The sequence below is a fragment of the Toxotes jaculatrix genome, chromosome 23 (genome assembly GCF_017976425.1).
Source record: "Toxotes jaculatrix isolate fToxJac2 chromosome 23, fToxJac2.pri, whole genome shotgun sequence".
NCBI classification, from domain to species: domain Eukaryota; kingdom Metazoa; phylum Chordata; class Actinopteri; family Toxotidae; genus Toxotes; species Toxotes jaculatrix.
The window spans coordinates 13742724-13765493 of record NC_054416.1 but is presented as its reverse complement, the minus strand read 5'-3'; the positions used below and the strand labels follow the sequence as shown (position 1 = coordinate 13765493).

Sequence of the window (22770 nt, the reverse complement as noted above, 5' to 3'; positions counted from 1 at the left end):
CCTTTGAAGACCGATCTTCATCTCCCGAGTCCTTAGCATCCCTGAGTAAATACAGAAGACTTTCTCCTGATTCCCCTGTACCTGACTTTGGACAGACTTTGCCAGAGACGTATCTTGAAGTTAATGATTACAGGTCATCGTCACCTGAATCAGACGGTTCAGAAATAGAACATGTTTCCTTGATTTCACAGATGTTTGATTTTGAGGACAGAGCAGAATCCCATCAGTCAGAGGTGTTTGACTCTGATATTAGATGTTTTCCTCCGGACTCCCCGCTACCACAGTTCACCAGTAGTTTACCCACTGTGTCAGAAGTAAGATACAGATCCACATCACCTGAATCAATACATTCAGATGAGGATTTGGAGACTGATTTATGTATTCCTTGGCTTTTTGAGGACAGAGCAGCATCTCCTGATTCAACTGGATCCAAAGATGAATTTCGACCTCTTTCGCCAGACTCACCCATTCCTGAATTTACACAGGCACTTCAAGAGTCCTTCATATCTCACATAGACTCAAGGTCCTCCTCACCTGAATCAGTGTCGTCACAGTTGGAAATGGAATTATGTTTCCCAATGGTCGTCGAAGACCGACCTTTGTCTCCTGAGTCTATTGCATCCTTGAGTAAATACAGAAGACTTTCTCCTGATTCCTCTGTACCTGACTTTGGACAGACTTTGCCAGAGACTTATCTTGGGGTTAAAGATTACAGATCATCGTCACCTGAATCAGAGGGTTCAGAAATAGAACATGTTTCTTTGATTTCACTAATGTCTGATTTTGAGGACAGAGCAGAATCCTGTCAGTCAGAGGTGTTTGACTCCGATCTTAGATATTTGCCTCCTGACTCTCCGCTACCACAGTTCACCACGAGTGTACCCACTATGACAGAAGTGAGATACAGATCCACATCACCTGAATCAGTACGTTCAGATGAGGATTTGGAGACTGATATATGTATTCCTTGGCTTTTTGAGGACAGAGCAGCATCTCCTGATTCAACTGGATCCAATGATGAATTTAGACCTCTTTCTCCAGACTCACCCATTCCTGAATTTACACAGGCACTACACTATGAGTCCACCATTTGTCACATGGACTTTAGGTCCACTTCACCAGACTCAGTGTTGTCAGAATGTTCAGAGATAGAATACATCGTTATAAGCCTAGGATCACTAGTTTATGACAATCGACCTTCTTCACCTGGCTCAGGAGCTTCTGTAGATGAGTATCAGGCTCTCTCACCAGACTCACCCATTCCTGAATACAGACCAGCAGCACCTGAACGTGTTATTGTGAACGTTGGGTATAGATCGCCCTCTCCCGAATCCATTGAATCAGATATTGAATATGCTTTGAGTGAGTTTTTGATGTCCATGAATTATGGAGATGAGGACAGACAAGATTCTCCTGAATCAGTTGAATCCACATCAGAGCACAAACCCTTGTCCCCAGACTCACCTCTTCCTTGGTTTACACAAAACGTTCTTGAGACATCAACAGCAGAAATACACCATGGCAGTTTGTCCCCACAATCAATATTGTCAGATACTGAAAGTGATTTGGCCTATTCTGCTTCATTTGACATAGAAGTCACTGACATGAGAACACTATCACCTCAGTCAGAGCAATCAGATGATGAATGTAAACACCTGCCCCCTGAATCACCAATACCTGATTTTACAAAGACATTAGTAGAAAATGTCATGACTATAAGAGACATGTCACCCACTGAATTTTCAGATTCAGATGATGTTTCACAAACTTTAGACCTGTTTTGTGCAGAAGTCAGGCCTTCATCACCAGAATCTATCGACCCAGATAAGGAAGAATTACTGTCAACAACAATGGCACCTGTTTCACCTGAATCATCCATTATGGTAGCTGAGTATAATGTCATTTATGATGTTGAGTTGTGGAAGCTGAGTTCTCAAATACATGATCCTCAGTATGCTGGAGAAACTTTCAGCAGTAAAACAGGGTTTATGAAATTTATTGGCAGCTCAGTAGAACATGAAAGGCGTGTTCCAGATGATGCCACAGGACCGCCTTCACCCACAGAAACAGCCACAGCTGATGACGGCTTTCTTTGCACTTTAAGTGCACAAGTCATATCAGACATACCTGTTTTAGAATCATCTCCACCAACGTCTGAGCATAGTTTATCTTCAGGAGCAGCTCCATACAGAGAGACTGAGTACACATTTGAGATATCTGCCCCTGGGGCAACAACAGGTTCTGATGATGGGTGGGTGGTTGTATCTGTGTCTGATGCCCATGATGATGATCTGTGTTACTCACCAGAATCCTCCGTAGACTACAGACCCATGTCACCTAATTCACTCATGGTGGTGGAAGCAAGAGCATCATCACCAGAGTCTTTAACATCAGTTAATGAATTCAGACCTCTCTCACCAGATTCCCCCTTACCTGAATTTACAGTAGCATTGCCAGAATGTGTAACGTTCCTGAGATCAGCATCATGTTCACCTGAAACCTTAGCGTCGGATATAGATTATATGCCACTGGATTTGGAATCTCAGACAAACAGGCCACTGTCATCTCACTGTCTGCCTGAATACAGACCTATGTCACCTGAATCAGCCATGCAGATGACCGACAGGGCATCATCTCCAGAATCGATGCCTGAGTTCAACGAGAATCGATCTCTCTCTCCAGACTCTCCCATCCCTCAGTTTACAGTGTCACTGGAGGAGTACACCATTACACATAGGTCATCGTCAACTGAATCAGTGGATTCAGATTCAGAGTGTGAACTTATGGTCACATCCTCAAGAGCTGCTGAGACTGAAAGACCATCCTCACCTGAATCCGTTTCATCTGTCAGTGGGTTCAGACGACTATTGCCCGACTCACCAGTACCCGAGTTTATGAGAATACTGTCTTCTTATTTTAAGGATTCTACCCCCTTTGATCACTCTTCCTCACCAGTGTCTTTGTCGTCAGACTGTGAGTATGTTGCTTTACCTATTGATTGTTGGATTGATGATAGCCCAAGACCGCTGAGTCCTCAAACTGTTGAGTCAGAGGAGGAATTAGGCTTTTGTTGTGAGGATACTGATAGGTTAGTCTCTAAACCAGAACCTTTGAGTCATGTGACACCTTCTTTATTACCTGAGCAGCATTCATCAGTACCTAACAAAAATCAGATAGCTGCATCACCATTACTAATTCAAACAAGTGAGACAATGTCTAAGGAAGGACATGCCAATCCTGACTGGCAAATAAGGACAGGATCGGAATCAGAAGGTCTATCATACGATGAATGGACGCAGTGTGGATCAGAGGCTGAAGGTATCTCAGATGTCAGGGAAGACTTTGCTGCAAAGCCCTCCCCAGTTCAAGATGTAAAAAGACAGGATGGGAAGATACTACACATCAGTGCTGGAGAACTAAAGAGCAAGACAGTGTCTCAGAGGGTAAGAGTGAGAGCATGACAATCCAGCAAACTGGACATTCATTAACTTGCTACTTGGATGAAGCGATAACACTGCGTGACACATGAGGACATGTCTTGGTGAAGTTATAACAAAATTTACATTAATGCTGAGATTTTGTTCACAATGTGTGGAAGTGTGTGGAATGTAAAAACACTGAATTTTAATATTACTAATCACTCTTCTGCAATTCAGATTTATTTGTCTGATGGTGAGATGCTTTTAAGCTGGCATGTTTTGGCTGGACGGAAAATAATCTGTCACTGCTCGGTGATGCTAACTCCTTGAAATGTTGAGGTCATTTTGAATGGTTCATACCGTCCTGCACGCTGATTTAAAGTGAACTTATTTAGCTCATGTTGACATTCACTTACAGGCTCCTCCTCAGACACCAGAGGAAACACAGTTTCAAACAGACGATGAGGTGCAAAGCAAGCTGTTGTCTGCTACAACAGCGACACAAGACACCAGTAAAATGGGTGTGCTGTTCACTGATGACAAGCCAATGAAATCAGTTCCCCTACAGCTACCTGAACAGAGCTCATACACAACCCACAGAACTGTTACTCCGGTCCTATCTTCACTTGAGAAGACAGACAGGGAGTTGTTCCCTGAGGAAGCACAGTCCAGTGAGCTTTTTTCACCCATGTCCAGCCAGTTTCTGGTGCCACCCGATTATGAAGCCGTGTTTTCAGGACATCAAACCCTCAGAGTTTCTGAGTGTAGCCAGGCGTCCTTGAACGATTTGAGTCCAGTGTCTCCAGTGTTCAGTGACTCAGCTCAGGTAGTGACTGAAGTCACCGCCAAGAGAGAAAGCTCAAAATCTGAAGACTTCGAGTTTTCCCCAGGCTTTAACAGAGTCATCTCAGAATTTGAGAAAACGGTCTCGGAATTTGAAGCAGAAGAACCAAAGGTGCCACCGAAAGGACTCCGGAAGGGCTCGGAGTCTCCGCAGCACTCTGACTCGGATATGGAATTCTTTGACTGCAGACAAGTCTTGTCTGACTTCTCTGAAGCAGAGGAAGTGAAACTGGAACACGGGCTTAGCTTAGCTTATCATATCTCTGAACCTCCTTCCCCAATGCCTGGGAGCAGCCCTGACATTGGTTTCCTGAAAGGCAGCCCTCCGTACACTGCTCACCCTTTCCTCCGAGTGGAAGACTACAAGCGCTTCTCTTCTGGCAGTGAAAGCCTCGGGGAGTTTGCTTATGATTCTGAGGGTTCACGTGAGTGTCGAACAGAGGGCGACCTCCCCGGGTGTGAGGAGCTTCCTTCCAGAGATCAGGCAGGGTATTACGATGATGACGACTTCCTGGGAAGGGTAAGAGGTTGAGCATGAGCCCCAACGATGCACTGGCTGGTGTCTTGCCTGGTTCAGGCTGGTTGCTGTGGTGCTGCATTCAAGACTCAGGGGATTAAACACACAAACTTGCACTTTATGAATTAAATGAGGCTGACGGCGCCTTTGTGTGCATGAGTGCCTAAACTTTCAAGAAGAGATCAAAAATATTAACAGTTGTGATGAATTGCTGTATTAGTTGTTGCATCGTCGGCGACTGAAAAGGCTGTTGTTGACATTAGTGGTGTGATGTACTGAAGTCGTGACATTTACAAGCTGCAGATTCAGTAACATTTCACTGTTTGTTCACATCAGCACCAGTTTGCATCTTTTTTTATTTGTGCTTGTTCTTCACATCAGTGTGCGAAATAACCTTTGACAGTCAGGGGGCCCCGTGTAGAGTGGGCCCCACTTCAAGCACACAGTAAAGGAAACTTCTGGTATAGTTCAGCCTGGATTACTTAAATGAATGTGGCCACAATGACTCTATGGATCTTGCTAAATTTGTATTCAAGGACAAAACCTGTACATGTGCACAATGATCTGGAATTACCTAATTTTTTGAGGACGAGTAAGACGCAGAAGCACAGAGTGGTTTATGTTACATCTCCAACTCTTTGCCATTGAAATCATCTGACACAGCACAGGTATTTAATGGCTGCTGACTGCTTTTCACTCACTGGTGAACTGAGATCTGAAGTAAATGCTTACATATAAAGTAAATACATATAACAGTGTGTTTTGTATTTAGCCTTATTTCGCACACTGGTTCCCATCTTTGCATGTTTTACTTCAGTTGAATGTTTTTGCATAACTGTGCCTTCTCTTCATCTCACATCCTGTTTTGTGTCCATTCACGCAAATTTTATTTTATTCCCTCATTCGTTCATTTGAATAAGAACAAAACCTGAAAGTGAGGTAAAGAGAAAAGCAGGAAGAGCTGCAGGAGTGTGCTGTGGTGACACGGTGTAGACCTGTTGTATTGACCCCATGCTGGCTGTGTGCTGTCTCCCAGGAGATAGCAGAGGAACTAGGGATGCTGTCCTCTGATAGCTCAGAGGAGGAGGTGCTGACCACCAGGGTGGTCCGACGCAGAGTTATCATTCAGGTAAACAAGCATGATGCGGCCGTGCGGCCCCGGCGCACTGTGGAGTGATGCAGGGTTAGTGTGTAGCAGAAGTTTAGCGCTTCTTGTTTTTGTTTTTATGGACTTGACCTACCAGGTTAATCCCAGGTGTTTGTTGTTTGTTTCTAGCAGTCTCCCATGCTACTTTCTTTGCACTGTTGTAGAGAAGTTTAAGGTTTAATGCAGAAAAATTAAAGCCACAATGTGAAGTGTTTTAAATTCTCTGACCACCAAATTTCAGAATGATTTCAAATGTGCTATAACGACATAAAAATTCTTCACATAGGGGCTTTATAGATTTAGTGGTTGGTCACTATTGGCTCATGTCGAATGCTGGACAGCATCTACTTTGATTCTGCCCAAATGTGCAGGACTGTGTGAACTGACCGCTTGTGTTTTGTGTTTTGACAGGCTGACACGCTACCAGATATCCCACCACAGACTGTCACAGAGGAGAAGTACACAGACGAGCACGGGAACATGGTCGTTAAGAAAGTAAGGGGGAGAAAGACGGGCAAGAAGTCAGCAGCATCAACATGTCCAAAAATTCCACTTTAGTACTATTGCTATGATGAAATGTTTTCTTATCACGTGCGGTTAGTTTCAGAGAAGTCATTCTCTCTCTCTCTCTGTCCTCGCCAGATCACGCGGAAGGTGATTCGTAAATATGTGTCCGCGGACGGCATGGAGACACAGGAAGTGACCATCGAGGGTTCTCACCAGGAGACGGTGCAGATCGAGGAGGGAGACAGCGTCTCCAGAGTGGTGAAGAGAACTGTGCTTCACAGTGAGGGAGATCAGAAAGAGGTCAGTGTCGACTAACTGCTACTTGCTTTTATAGCCATCACAGCCCTTTATTTCTAACTGTAATGCTGGGTTTCCATTAGGTGAATCATATTAGAGCATCTAACAGGTGTGAGTGTGTATTTACATTGCAGTCGGTGCCTTGACATTTTGTCTTCTCCTCTCCAGTTGACCTTCTCGGAGCCCCTGGCTCTGGGTGCTGCCACAGCGTCAGAGTTTGAAATGGAGCCAGTGCAGGGTCGAAAGGTCAGCAAAGTCGTCAAGACGACGGTGGTGAGAGGCGAGAGGATGGAGAAACAGACGGGAGACCCCTCGCTGGCTGCAGATCTCCCCTCAGCCAGGGAGGACTTTGAGAAGGTCAGTGTGTCGGGACTAGAAAATACTCTTTGTCAATCAGGTGACGCAGCAGGTATTTTTTAAGATGATCTGTCCTCTCTCCTCCTTCATTCTTTCCCCTCCAGGCTTTGAGTTATGCTGGAGGCTTTGGGAAAGTGCTCCTGCCTCATGTAGTAGAGAAAGAGGTTGTGCAGGACGACGGTTCTGTGGTTAGAAGGTTGGACACAGCATGGGAGTGTGTAGAAATGGCCACACCTGTGTTCATTAAGAGGCCATTGATTTATTTATTTATTAGAGTTTAACATGGAAGCACGGTGTGACTCCACTCTCCTAACATTTAAACCTCTAGATTTTGACTTGTGCTTTTGCGGCATAAGTAGCAGCCAAAGAACAAAATCATGTTGTAATGCACATATTGTAGCTTTGTGTCCTGATCTTATCCTAACAGTGTGTGATGCACAGTGCATCCGACCTGAGAGGTCATGTGATCGTCTCCGTTATAACGATGTGTTTGATGACGCTGCCACTTCACTGTGTGTTTTCAGAAATGATAAATATGATGATCGAAGCTCTGAAAATACACCGGATTTGATCAGAAATATGTAGCGTGTGCATGGGTGTGTGTTTACAGATGTTATGACAAAAGTCTGTCAAGTCAAAGGCCAAAGCAAAGAGCCAATCGCACGCCTGGCTGTCCTCTGTTTATCCTGAGAGACTGAGCTTAGACGATGACTGTACGTGGATGTGCTGTTAGCTTCTTCTCTTTCTTCCTGCAGAAGTCAGATGCGTAAGTCACGAACCCAGAAGAGGACTGTGGTGAGGGACGCCCAGGGGAAGCAGGTGCACCTGGAGCGCCTGGACGACACCCCAGACGCCCTGCAGCCCGACGCCCTGCAGCAGCACCTGCACCGACTGCTCCAACGCTACTGTGAGGACGACCGGGAGGAGGAGGAGGAGGAGGAGGAGGAGGAGGAAGGGGACGAGAAGGAGGAGGAGAGCTTAGACTGAGCAGCTGCTTCCACTGATCCTCTCCCTGCATCTTCCACTGAAGCCTTTGGTGACGTACACTCAGATCCGAATGATCCAGATCCAGACTCTCTCCCTGTTCCTGGTCTTTTACTTCACTGGATTGGTTCTCTTCTTTTTGGTGTCCACTCCTCCTTCCCTCACATTGTGTTTCCTTTGCTCTTTTGGTGACCAAAGATAGCACCCTTTTTTCCTGTTTTCGTGGGATTTTATTTTCGGTGTTTGGGCGTCCTTTCACCTCTCTCAGCTGCTGTGGTGTGGTTGAAGCTCCGCCGCACCAAAGGTGGATCAAAATCAAAGGCATCTGGGACGTTTCGCCTCACGCACGGGCCTCTTCTTGAAGAACTCTTGTAAACATTTGTATATAGAGGAGATGAAAAAAAAAAAAAATCATGCTTGGACTGGGGAGAATAAAAAATAAAAAAATGTCAAAAGCATTTAATACGTTAGCCCACCTAAACCTGCTGTACATGCACCGATTCAGCTGGAGAATGGCCACCGAACAGAAGAGATTAATGTTACGTGGAGCGTAAACTGGGAGGAGTGAGTGTGTGTATCATCATGGACTCTTTCTACAGCCGAACATCAACCTGCTGATCTGTTTACAAAGGCTGTTTGAGCACACCTTTTGGTCTTCCCATGATGCATCTGTCCCCGTTTTTTTTTTTATTTGGTTTTGTTTTGCTTTTTTGTTGTTCATGTGTGTCGTGCATTCACATTTTTGTCCGTCGCAGAGCTGCCCCCTCTGTGTGTGTGTGTGTGTGTGTGTGTGTGTGTCTGTATATACAGCGTGTCCTTTGAGAAAGAACGTAGCGATGAGGAATGTTGAATTTTTTTTGGATGCAGATGGAGCACTTATCCCCCCCGCCGTCTCTCGTACGCGTAGCTCCCCGTCGTCTTGTGTGTCATCCTCCACCTTCACCCGTGCTGCTTCTCCTCACCTCAAACTGCAGCGGTGCTCATGTGTCTGTCCTCCACGAAAGCCTTGGGAAGGATAAGGTTGGTTCTATTTTCATTATCGTCAAGAAAATCCCATGAAAAAGCCCCAAACCATCGATGTACGTCTGCTAACAAATAGTATGTGTGTGTATCACTAAATTATTTAAACACATCAGTGAGACACGCTGATTTGATATAGATTTTATGTGATCTGACTCATTCTTTAGTTCAAAGTAGCGCAGCTGTTTTAGCTTAAAGGTGCATTTCGTGTGTCTCAACCACGGACACTGAAACCTACTTCAATTTACTTCCAGTGTTTCTTTATCAGTGTTTTTTAATAGAGAATTGTAGCTTTTAATTGCTATCTGTTGTGTTTTTTTTTTCATATTTAAATCGTCTTTAAAAGTGTCATTTCTCTTCGGCCGCACGTGATCGGTGTGTGTCGAGCAGAAAAACCCCAACAAATGCACTGTTTCCTCCCGTTTGAGGAACATTTGTTAAAAAAACGACATTGCTTTAGGAAGTTACTGAGCTTTTTTCTTCCTTTTTTTAAAGTAACTTAATATTTATGAGCTGTTTATAAAGCGTTTTCAATAGAAAGTAAAGGAGCTGAGTCAGATAGACGCACTGTAACATCGATGGTTTTGGTTCTTTTGATGAGATTTGTTGACTCTAATAAAATATAGACGAACACCAAACTTATCCTCGAAGTTTTTAGCCGTTACCCATATACATAAACATATAGACACATATTAGACGCTTTGCTTTAATTGCTCTTGTTGGTTTGACTCGTTCTTGTTATCACTGCTTTCACAGGATCAACACATCAGCCTAAAATCCAAGCCACAGTTATCACACCTGTACTTCCTTATTTATTTATTATTGCCGTCCATTTGTGACCCCCTGTATACTCCAGCAGCTGAAGCTGAGAGGTGTGTGTGTGTGTGTGTGTTTGGGTGTGTGTCTGAATGTATTCTAAAGCTAAAAGTAAAGACAAATGAAGATCTTTTTTTCTTTTTTTTTTTTGCCATCATAGACAAACTTTTTTTTTTTTTTTGGGGGGGGATTTGAAAGTTGGTTGAAATGCGTTCAGATGGATAAAGTGTGTTTGGTGTTCATCTGCAGTCGAGACTTTATCTGTGTAACACGACGATCCTCACGTTGCTATTTACTTTGAGTGTGATTCGATGGAAGAATAAAAGAACTGTCAAAAAGAGACAATTGATCTGATAAATGAGCATCTTGTTTCCATGGTGATAACAATATATACATATTAACAGTGCAAATATCTATGCGGGCATGTATGACTTTATCAAATTATGACTAAAAAAATAAATAAAATAAACCTGAAACGCTAACAAGGCATAGCAGCTGCAGTGTGTACATGGCACAACAATAAAATTGTACATGTGTCAAATGTGAAGTGATGTTGTTCTTTCTAACAGAAACTGAAAGCAGTTAGTGAGACTGATGCTGACATGGAGGTGCATCTTTCCCATCCAGTCCAGGTTTACATCAAAACCCCTACACTCAGTAAGTTATTGCTCTTAAACATGGACTTTTTTTTTTTTTAAGTCATATTACCAGTCACAGACTGTATATAGAAACGGATGCAGAATTAGAATTAGAATTTGCATCAAAGAACGGTGTGTTCAGCTACGTGGCTTGTTTGCCACACCTGGTCTGCAGGCAGGTGGATCGTTCACCTGTGAACTGGAGTCTCATACACTGTTACACTGATATACTGTTTTGATTCCACTGTGTTGTATTTTTCTCTGTGTTTGACAGTGGAGTAGACATCTGTTTTAATAAGTTTCTGGTTCTTTGGTTAGTTGGTTGATAAGTAAATGTTTCTTTTCTGAATGTTTTCCAATTTTAATGCACTTAATGTGCAGTTTCTAGTTAGTAATATTTGGTAGAACACATCACAAATGTTGGTACATTTCTTTCCTTAATAGTTTGACCAGAGAAGGAGAGATAACATCCCAGGTAACATAACAGTTGATGTTGATGCCTTATTATACTATGACAGTTTTTAGGGCATTTTCATGCCTTATTATACTATGACAGTTTTTTGGGCATTTTCATGCCTTACTATACTATGACTGTTTTTTGGGCATTTTCATGCCTTACTATACTATGACTGTTTTTAGGGCATTTTCATGCCTTATTATACTATGACTGTTTTTAGGGCATTTTCATGCCTTATTATACTATGACAGTTTTTAGACCATTTTGATGCCTTATTATACTATGACAGTTTTTAGGGCATTTTCATGCCTTACTATACTATGACTGTTTTTAGACCATTTTCATGCCTTATTATACTATGACTGTTTTTAGACCATTTTCATGCCTTATTATACTATGACAGTTTTTAGGGCATTTTCATGCCTTATTATACTATGACAGTTTTTAGGGCATTTTCATGCCTTATTATACTATGACAGTTTTTAGGGCATTTTCATGCCTTATTATACTATGACAGTTTTTTGGGCATTTTCATGCCTTATTATACTATGACTGTTTTTTGGGCATTTTCATGCCTTATTATACTATGACTGTTTTTAGGGCATTTTCATGCCTTACTATACTATGACAGTTTTTAGGGCATTTTGATGCCTTATTATACTATGACTGTTTTTTGGGCATTTTCATGCCTTACTATACTATGACTGTTTTTAGGGCATTTTCATGCCTTATTATACTATGACAGTTTTTAGGGCATTTTCATGCCTTATTATACTATGACTGTTTTTAGGGCATTTTCATGCCTTATTATACTATGACTGTTTTTAGGGCATTTTCATGCCTTACTATACTATGACTGTTTTTAGACCATTTTCATGCCTTATTATACTATGACTGTTTTTAGGGCATTTTCATGCCTTACTATACTATGACTGTTTTTAGACCATTTTGATGCCTTATTATACTATGACTGTTTTTAGACCATTTTCATGCCTTATTATACTATGACTGTTTTTTGGGCATTTTCATGCCTTACTATACTATGACTGTTTTTTGGGCATTTTCATGCCTTATTATACTATGACAGTTTTTAGGGCATTTTCATGCCTTATTATACTATGACAGTTTTTAGGGCATTTTCATGCCTTATTATACTATGACTGTTTTTTGGGCATTTTCATGCCTTATTATACTATGACAGTTTTTAGACCATTTTCATGCCTTATTATACTATGACTGTTTTTAGGGCATTTTGATGCCTTATTATACTATGACAGTTTTTAGACCATTTTCATGCCTTATTATACTATGACTGTTTTTAGGGCATTTTGATGCCTTATTATACTATGACAGTTTTTAGGGCATTTTCATGCCTTATTATACTATGACTGTTTTTAGGGCATTTTGATGCCTTATTATACTATGACTGTTTTTGGACCATTTTCATGCCTTATTATACTATGACAGTTTTTAGACCATTTTCATGCCTTATTATACTATGACTGTTTTTAGGGCATTTTGATGCCTTATTATACTATGACAGTTTTTAGACCATTTTCATGCCTTACTATACTATGACAGTTTTTAGACCATTTTGATGCCTTATTATACTATGACTGTTTTTTGGGCATTTTCATGCCTTATTATACTATGACTGTTTTTAGGGCATTTTCATGCCTTATTATACTATGACTGTTTTTAGGGCATTTTCATGCCTTATTATACTATGACTGTTTTTAGGGCATTTTCATGCCTTACTATACTATGACTGTTTTTAGGGCATTTTCATGCCTTATTATACTATGACTGTTTTTAGGGCATTTTCATGCCTTACTATACTATGACTGTTTTTAGGGCATTTTCATGCCTTATTATACTATGACTGTTTTTAGGGCATTTTCATGCCTTACTATACTATGACTGTTTTTAGACCATTTTGATGCCTTATTATACTATGACAGTTTTTAGACCATTTTCATGCCTTACTATACTATGACAGTTTTTAGACCATTTTGATGCCTTATTATACTATGACTGTTTTTAGGGCATTTTCATGCCTTACTATACTATGACTGTTTTTAGGGCATTTTCATGCCTTATTATACTATGACAGTTTTTAGGGCATTTTCATGCCTTATTATACTATGACTGTTTTTAGGGCATTTTCATGCCTTACTATACTATGACTGTTTTTAGGGCATTTTCATGCCTTATTATACTATGACAGTTTTTAGGGCATTTTCATGCCTTACTATACTATGACTGTTTTTAGGGCATTTTCATGCCTTACTATATTATGACTGTTTTTAGACCATTTTCATGCCTTATTATACTATGACTGTTTTTAGGGCATTTTCATGCCTTATTATACTATGACTGTTTTTAGGGCATTTTCATGCCTTATTATACTATGACTGTTTTTAGGGCATTTTCATGCCTTACTATACTATGACTGTTTTTAGGGCATTTTCATGCCTTACTATACTATGACTGTTTTTAGACCATTTTCATGCCTTATTATACTATGACTGTTTTTAGGGCATTTTCATGCCTTATTATACTATGACTGTTTTTAGGGCATTTTCATGCCTTATTATACTATGACAGTTTTTAGGGCATTTTCATGCCTTACTATACTATGACTGTTTTTAGGGCATTTTCATGCCTTACTATATTATGACTGTTTTTAGACCATTTTCATGCCTTATTATACTATGACTGTTTTTAGGGCATTTTCATGCCTTATTATACTATGACAGTTTTTAGACCATTTTCATGCCTTATTATACTATGACAGTTTTTAGGGCATTTTCATGCCTTATTATACTATGACAGTTTTTAGACCATTTTCATGCCTTATTATACTATGACTGTTTTTAGGGCATTTTCATGCCTTATTATACTATGACAGTTTTTAGGGCATTTTCATGCCTTACTATACTATGACAGTTTTTTGGGCATTTTCATGCCTTACTATACTATGACAGTTTTTAGGGCATTTTCATGCCTTATTATACTATGACAGTTTTTAGACCATTTTGATGCCTTATTATACTATGACTGTTTTTAGGGCATTTTCATGCCTTATTATACTATGACAGTTTTTTGGGCATTTTCATGCCTTACTATACTATGACAGTTTTTAGGGCATTTTCATGCCTTATTATACTATGACTGTTTTTAGGGCATTTTCATGCCTTATTATACTATGACAGTTTTTAGACCATTTTGATGCCTTATTATACTATGACTGTTTTTAGGGCATTTTGATGCCTTATTATACTATGACAGTTTTTAGGGCATTTTCATGCCTTATTATACTATGACAGTTTTTAGGGCATTTTCATGCCTTATTATACTATGACTGTTTTTAGACCATTTTGATGCCTTACTATACTATGACTGTTTTTAGGGCATTTTCATGCCTTATTATACTATGACTGTTTTTTGGGCATTTTGATGCCTTATTATACTATGACAGTTTTTAGGGCATTTTCATGCCTTATTATACTATGACTGTTTTTAGGGCATTTTCATGCCTTATTATACTATGACTGTTTTTAGGGCATTTTCATGCCTTATTATACTATGACTGTTTTTAGGGCATTTTCATGCCTTATTATACTATGACAGTTTTTAGGGCATTTTCATGCCTTATTATACTATGACAGTTTTTAGGGCATTTTCATGCCTTACTATACTATGACTGTTTTTAGACCATTTTGATGCCTTATTATACTATGACAGTTTTTTGGGCATTTTCATGCCTTACTATACTATGACTGTTTTTAGACCATTTTCATGCCTTATTATACTATGACTGTTTTTAGGGCATTTTCATGCCTTATTATACTATGACTGTTTTTTGGGCATTTTCATGCCTTACTATACTATGACTGTTTTTAGACCATTTTCATGCCTTATTATACTATGACTGTTTTTTGGGCATTTTCATGCCTTACTATACTATGACTGTTTTTAGACCATTTTCATGCCTTATTATACTATGACTGTTTTTAGGGCATTTTCATGCCTTATTATACTATGACTGTTTTTAGGGCATTTTCATGCCTTATTATACTATGACTGTTTTTTGGGCATTTTCATGCCTTACTATACTATGACTGTTTTTAGACCATTTTCATGCCTTATTATACTATGACAGTTTTTAGACCATTTTCATGCCTTATTATACTATGACAGTTTTTAGGGCATTTTCATGCCTTATTATACTATGACTGTTTTTAGACCATTTTGATGCCTTATTATACTATGACAGTTTTTAGGGCATTTTCATGCCTTATTATACTATGACAGTTTTTAGGGCATTTTCATGCCTTATTATACTATGACTGTTTTTAGGGCATTTTCATGCCTTATTATACTATGACAGTTTTTAGACCATTTTCATGCCTTATTATACTATGACAGTTTTTAGGGCATTTTCATGCCTTATTATACTATGACTGTTTTTAGACCATTTTGATGCCTTATTATACTATGACAGTTTTTAGGGCATTTTCATGCCTTATTATACTATGACAGTTTTTAGGGCATTTTCATGCCTTATTATACTATGACTGTTTTTAGGGCATTTTCATGCCTTATTATACTATGACAGTTTTTAGACCATTTTCATGCCTTATTATACTATGACTGTTTTTTGGGCATTTTCATGCCTTATTATACTATGACAGTTTTTAGGGCATTTTCATGCCTTACTATACTATGACTGTTTTTAGACCATTTTCATGCCTTATTATACTATGACAGTTTTTAGGGCATTTTGATGCCTTATTATACTATGACAGTTTTTAGGGCATTTTCATGCCTTATTATACTATGACTGTTTTTTGGGCATTTTGATGCCTTACTATACTATGACTGTTTTTAGACCATTTTGATGCCTTATTATACTATGACAGTTTTTAGACCATTTTCATGCCTTATTATACTATGACAGTTTTTAGGGCATTTTCATGCCTTATTATACTATGACTGTTTTTAGGGCATTTTCATGCCTTATTATACTATGACTGTTTTTAGGGCATTTTCATGCCTTATTATACTATGACAGTTTTTAGACCATTTTGATGCCTTATTATACTATGACTGTTTTTAGGGCATTTTGATGCCTTATTATACTATGACTGTTTTTTGGGCATTTTCATGCCTTATTATACTATGACTGTTTTTAGGGCATTTTCATGCCTTATTATACTATGACAGTTTTTAGACCATTTTGATGCCTTATTATACTATGACAGTTTTTAGGGCATTTTCATGCCTTATTATACTATGACTGTTTTTAGGGCATTTTCATGCCTTATTATACTATGACAGTTTTTAGGGCATTTTCATGCCTTACTATACTATGACAGTTTTTAGGGCATTTTCATGCCTTATTATACTATGACTGTTTTTAGACCATTTTGATGCCTTACTATACTATGACTGTTTTTAGGGCATTTTCATGCCTTATTATACTATGACAGTTTTTAGACCATTTTGATGCCTTATTATACTATGACTGTTTTTAGGGCATTTTCATGCCTTACTATACTATGACTGTTTTTAGACCATTTTGATGCCTTATTATACTATGACTGTTTTTTGGGCATTTTGATGCCTTATCATACTATGACAGTTTTTAGGGCATTTTCATGCCTTACTATACTATGACAGTTTTTAGGGCATTTTCATGCCTTATTATACTATGACTGTTTTTAGACCATTTTGATGCCTTATTATACTATGACAGTTTTTAGGGCATTTTCATGCCTTACTATACTATGACTGTTTTTAGACCATTTTGATGCCTTACTATACTATGACTGTTTTTAGGGCATTTTCATGCCTTATTATACTATGACTGTTTTTTGGGCATTTTGATGCCTTATCATACTATGACAGTTTTTAGGGCATTTTCATGCCTTATTATACTATGACTGTTTTTAGACCATTTTGATGCCTTATTATACTATGACAGTTTTTAGGGCATTTTCATGCCTTATTATACTATGACAGTTTTTAGGGCATTTTCATGCCTTATTATACTATGACTGTTTTTAGGGCATTTTCATGCCTTATTATACTATGACAGTTTTTAGGGCATTTTCATGCCTTATTATACTATGACAGTTTTTAGGGCATTTTCATGCCTTATTATACTATGACAGTTTTTAGGGCATTTTCATGCCTTATTATACTATGACAGTTTTTAGGGCATTTTGATGCCTTATTATACTATGACTGTTTTTAGGGCATTTTCATGCCTTACTATACTATGACTGTTTTTTGGGCATTTTCATGCCTTATTATACTATGACAGTTTTTAGGGCATTTTCATGCCTTACTATACTATGACAGTTTTTAGGGCATTTTGATGCCTTATTATACTATGACAGTTTTTAGGGCATTTTCATGCCTTATTATACTATGACTGTTTTTTGGGCATTTTGATGCCTTACTATACTATGACTGTTTTTAGACCATTTTGATGCCTTATTATACTATGACAGTTTTTAGGGCATTTTCATGCCTTATTATACTATGACTGTTTTTAGGGCATTTTCATGCCTTATTATACTATGACAGTTTTTAGGGCATTTTCATGCCTTATTATACTATGACAGTTTTTAGGGCATTTTCATGCCTTATTATACTATGACTGTTTTTAGGGCATTTTCATGCCTTATTATACTATGACAGTTTTTAGGGCATTTTCATGCCTTATTATACTATGACTGTTTTTTGGGCATTTTGATGCCTTATTATACTATGACAGTTTTTAGGGCATTTTCATGCCTTATTATACTATGACTGTTTTTTGGGCATTTTCATGCCTTATTATACTATGACTGTTTTTAGACCATTTTGATGCCTTATTATACTATGACTGTTTTTAGGGCATTTTCATGCCTTACTATACTATGACTGTTTTTAGACCATTTTCATGCCTTATTATACTATGACTGTTTTTAGGGCATTTTCATGCCTTACTATACTATGACAGTTTTTAGGGCATTTTCATGCCTTATTATACTATGACTGTTTTTAGACCATTTTGATGCCTTATTATAGTATGACAGTTTTTAGGGCATTTTCATGCCTTATTATACTATGACAGTTTTTTGGGCATTTTGATGCCTTACTATACTATGACTGTTTTTAGGGCATTTTCATGCCTTACTATACTATGACAGTTTTTAGGGCATTTTCATGCCTTATTATACTATGACTGTTTTTAGGGCATTTTCATGCCTTATTATACTATGACTGTTTTTAGGGCATTTTCATGCCTTATTATACTATGACAGTTTTTAGACCATTTTCATGCCTTATTATACTATGACAGTTTTTAGGGCATTTTCATGCCTTATTATACTATGACAGTTTTTAGGGCATTTTCATGCCTTATTATACTATGACTGTTTTTAGGGCATTTTCATGCCTTACTATACTATGACAGTTTTTAGGGCATTTTCATGCCTTATTATACTATGACTGTTTTTAGACCATTTTGATGCCTTACTATACTATGACAGTTTTTAGGGCATTTTCATGCCTTATTATACTATGACTGTTTTTAGGGCATTTTCATGCCTTATTATACTATGACTGTTTTTAGGGCATTTTCATGCCTTATTATACTATGACAGTTTTTAGGGCATTTTCATGCCTTATTATACTATGACTGTTTTTAGGGCATTTTGATGCCTTATTATACTATGACTGTTTTTAGGGCATTTTCATGCCTTATTATACTATGACAGTTTTTTGGGCATTTTCATGCCTTATTATACTATGACAGTTTTTAGGGCATTTTCATGCCTTACTATACTATGACAGTTTTTAGGGCATTTTGATGCCTTATTATACTATGACTGTTTTTAGGGCATTTTCATGCCTTATTATACTATGACTGTTTTTTGGGCATTTTCATGCCTTATTATACTATGACAGTTTTTAGGGCATTTTCATGCCTTACTATACTATGACAGTTTTTAGGGCATTTTGATGCCTTATTATACTATGACAGTTTTTAGGGCATTTTCATGCCTTACTATACTATGACTGTTTTTAGACCATTTTGATGCCTTATTATACTATGACAGTTTTTAGGGCATTTTCATGCCTTATTATACTATGACTGTTTTTAGGGCATTTTCATGCCTTATTATACTATGACAGTTTTTAGGGCATTTTCATGCCTTATTATACTATGACAGTTTTTAGGGCATTTTCATGCCTTATTATACTATGACTGTTTTTAGGGCATTTTCATGCCTTATTATACTATGACAGTTTTTAGACCATTTTGATGCCTTATTATTCTATGACTGTTTTTAGGGCATTTTGATGCCTTATTATACTATGACAGTTTTTAGGGCATTTTCATGCCTTACTATACTATGACTGTTTTTAGACCATTTTGATGCCTTATTATACTATGACAGTTTTTAGACCATTTTCATGCCTTATTATACTATGACAGTTTTTAGGGCATTTTCATGCCTTACTATACTATGACTGTTTTTAGGGCATTTTCATGCCTTACTATATTATGACTGTTTTTAGACCATTTTCATGCCTTATTATACTATGACAGTTTTTAGACCATTTTCATGCCTTACTATACTATGACTGTTTTTAGGGCATTTTGATGCCTTACTATACTATGACAGTTTTTAGACCATTTTGATGCCTTATTATACTATGACTGTTTTTAGGGCATTTTGATGCCTTACTATACTATGACTGTTTTTAGACCATTTTGATGCCTTATTATACTATGACAGTTTTTAGACCATTTTCATGCCTTACTATACTATGACTGTTTTTAGGGCATTTTGATGCCTTACTATACTATGACTGTTTTTAGACCATTTTGATGCCTTATTATACTATGACAGTTTTTAGACCATTTTCATGCCTTATTATACTATGACTGTTTTTAGGGCATTTTCATGCCTTACTATACTATGACTGTTTTTAGGGCATTTTCATGCCTTATTATACTATGACAGTTTTTAGGGCATTTTCATGCCTTATTATACTATGACTGTTTTTAGGGCATTTTCATGCCTTACTATACTATGACTGTTTTTAGGGCATTTTCATGCCTTACTATATTATGACTGTTTTTAGACCATTTTCATGCCTTATTATACTATGACAGTTTTTAGACCATTTTCATGCCTTACTATACTATGACTGTTTTTAGGGCATTTTCATGCCTTATTATACTATGACAGTTTTTAGACCATTTTCATGCCTTATTATACTATGACTGTTTTTAGGGCATTTTCATGCCTTACTATACTATGACTGTTTTTAGGGCATTTTCATGCCTTATTATACTATGACAGTTTTTAGGGCATTTTCATGCCTTATTATACTATGACTGTTTTTAGACCATTTTCATGCCTTACTATACTATGACTGTTTTTAGGGCATTTTCATGCCTTATTATACTATGACTGTTTTTAGGGCATTTTCATGCCTTACTATATTATGACTGTTTTTAGACCATTTTCATGCCTTATTATACTATGACTGTTTTTAGGGCATTTTCATGCCTTATTATACTATGACAGTTTTTAGGGCATTTTCATGCCTTACTATACTATGACTGTTTTTAGGGCATTTTCATGCCTTACTATATTATGACTGTTTTTAGACCATTTTCATGCCTTATTATACTATGACTGTTTTTAGGGCATTTTCATGCCTTATTATACTATGACTGTTTTTAGACCATTTTCATGCCTTATTATACTATGACAGTTTTTAGGGCATTTTCATGCCTTATTATACTATGACAGTTTTTAGACCATTTTGATGCCTTATTATACTATGACTGTTTTTAGGGCATTTTCATGCCTTATTATACTATGACAGTTTTTTGGGCATTTTCATGCCTTACTATACTATGACAGTTTTTAGGGCATTTTCATGCCTTATTATACTATGACTGTTTTTAGGGCATTTTCATGCCTTATTATACTATGACAGTTTTTAGACCATTTTGATGCCTTATTATACTATGACTGTTTTTAGGGCATTTTCATGCCTTATTATACTATGACAGTTTTTTGGGCATTTTCATGCCTTATTATACTATGACAGTTTTTAGGGCATTTTCATGCCTTACTATACTATGACTGTTTTTAGACCATTTTGATGCCTTACTATACTATGACTGTTTTTAGGGCATTTTCATGCCTTATTATACTATGACAGTTTTTAGGGCATTTTGATGCCTTATTATACTATGACAGTTTTTAGGGCATTTTCATGCCTTATTATACTATGACTGTTTTTAGGGCATTTTCATGCCCCACTATACTATGACAGTTTTTTGGGCATTTTCATGCCTTATTATACTATGACAGTTTTTAGGGCATTTTCATGCCTTACTATACTATGACTGTTTTTAGACCATTTTGATGCCTTATTATACTATGACTGTTTTTAGGGCATTTTCATGCCTTATTATACTATGACAGTTTTTTGGGCATTTTGATGCCTTATTATACTATGACTGTTTTTAGGGCATTTTCATGCCTTATTATACTATGACAGTTTTTAGGGCATTTTCATGCCTTATTATACTATGACTGTTTTTAGGGCATTTTCATGCCTTATTATACTATGACTGTTTTTTGGGCATTTTCATGCCTTACTATACTATGACTGTTTTTAGACCATTTTCATGCCTTATTATACTATGACTGTTTTTTGGGCATTTTCATGCCTTACTATACTATGACTGTTTTTAGACCATTTTCATGCCTTATTATACTATGACAGTTTTTAGGGCATTTTCATGCCTTATTATACTATGACAGTTTTTAGGGCATTTTCATGCCTTATTATACTATGACTGTTTTTAGACCATTTTGATGCCTTATTATACTATGACAGTTTTTAGGGCATTTTCATGCCTTATTATACTATGACTGTTTTTAGGGCATTTTCATGCCTTATTATACTATGACAGTTTTTAGACCATTTTCATGCCTTATTATACTATGACTGTTTTTTGGGCATTTTCATGCCTTATTATACTATGACAGTTTTTAGACCATTTTGATGCCTTATTATACTATGACTGTTTTTAGGGCATTTTGATGCCTTATTATACTATGACAGTTTTTAGGGCATTTTCATGCCTTATTATACTATGACTGTTTTTTGGGCATTTTGATGCCTTACTATACTATGACTGTTTTTAGACCATTTTGATGCCTTATTATACTATGACAGTTTTTAGGGCATTTTCACGCCTTATTATACTATGACTGTTTTTAGGGCATTTTCATGCCTTATTATACTATGACAGTTTTTAGGGCATTTTCATGCCTTACTATACTATGACAGTTTTTAGGGCATTTTCATGCCTTATTATACTATGACTGTTTTTAGACCATTTTGATGCCTTACTATACTATGACTGTTTTTAGGGCATTTTCATGCCTTATTATACTATGACAGTTTTTAGACCATTTTGATGCCTTATTATACTATGACTGTTTTTAGGGCATTTTCATGCCTTACTATACTATGACTGTTTTTAGACCATTTTCATGCCTTATTATACTATGACTGTTTTTAGACCATTTTGATGCCTTATTATACTATGACTGTTTTTTGGGCATTTTGATGCCTTATCATACTATGACAGTTTTTAGGGCATTTTCATGCCTTACTATACTATGACTGTTTTTAGGGCATTTTCATGCCTTACTATGCTATGACAGTTT

At 37.4% G+C, this 22770-nt stretch overlaps 2 protein-coding genes across 11 annotated transcripts in view; both read left to right on the top strand.

The window, feature by feature from the left end:
• The window catches only part of LOC121176783, a 124894-nt gene extending 122927 nt beyond the window's left edge, over positions 1-1967 (top strand). For all 10 annotated transcript variants that reach the window (XM_041030859.1, XM_041030860.1, XM_041030862.1 and 7 more), the window contains one exon: positions 555-1967. In XM_041030859.1, coding sequence (XP_040886793.1) covers positions 555-627 — 73 coding nt within the window. In that variant the 3' untranslated portion in view covers positions 628-1967. The remainder of the gene's footprint in view (positions 1-554) is intronic.
• Positions 1968-3452: 1485 nt separating this feature from the next.
• On the top strand, positions 3453-10448 carry LOC121176786. The gene is made up of 8 exons (XM_041030865.1): positions 3453-4782; positions 5816-5908; positions 6338-6421; positions 6569-6733; positions 6899-7087; positions 7192-7283; positions 7843-8017; positions 8054-10448. The coding sequence occupies exons 1-8, from the start codon at positions 3937-3939 to the stop codon at positions 8072-8074; spliced, it is 1665 nt and encodes a 554-aa protein (XP_040886799.1). The 5' UTR covers positions 3453-3936; the 3' UTR covers positions 8075-10448.
• The last annotated feature ends 12322 nt before the right edge of the window (positions 10449-22770 follow it).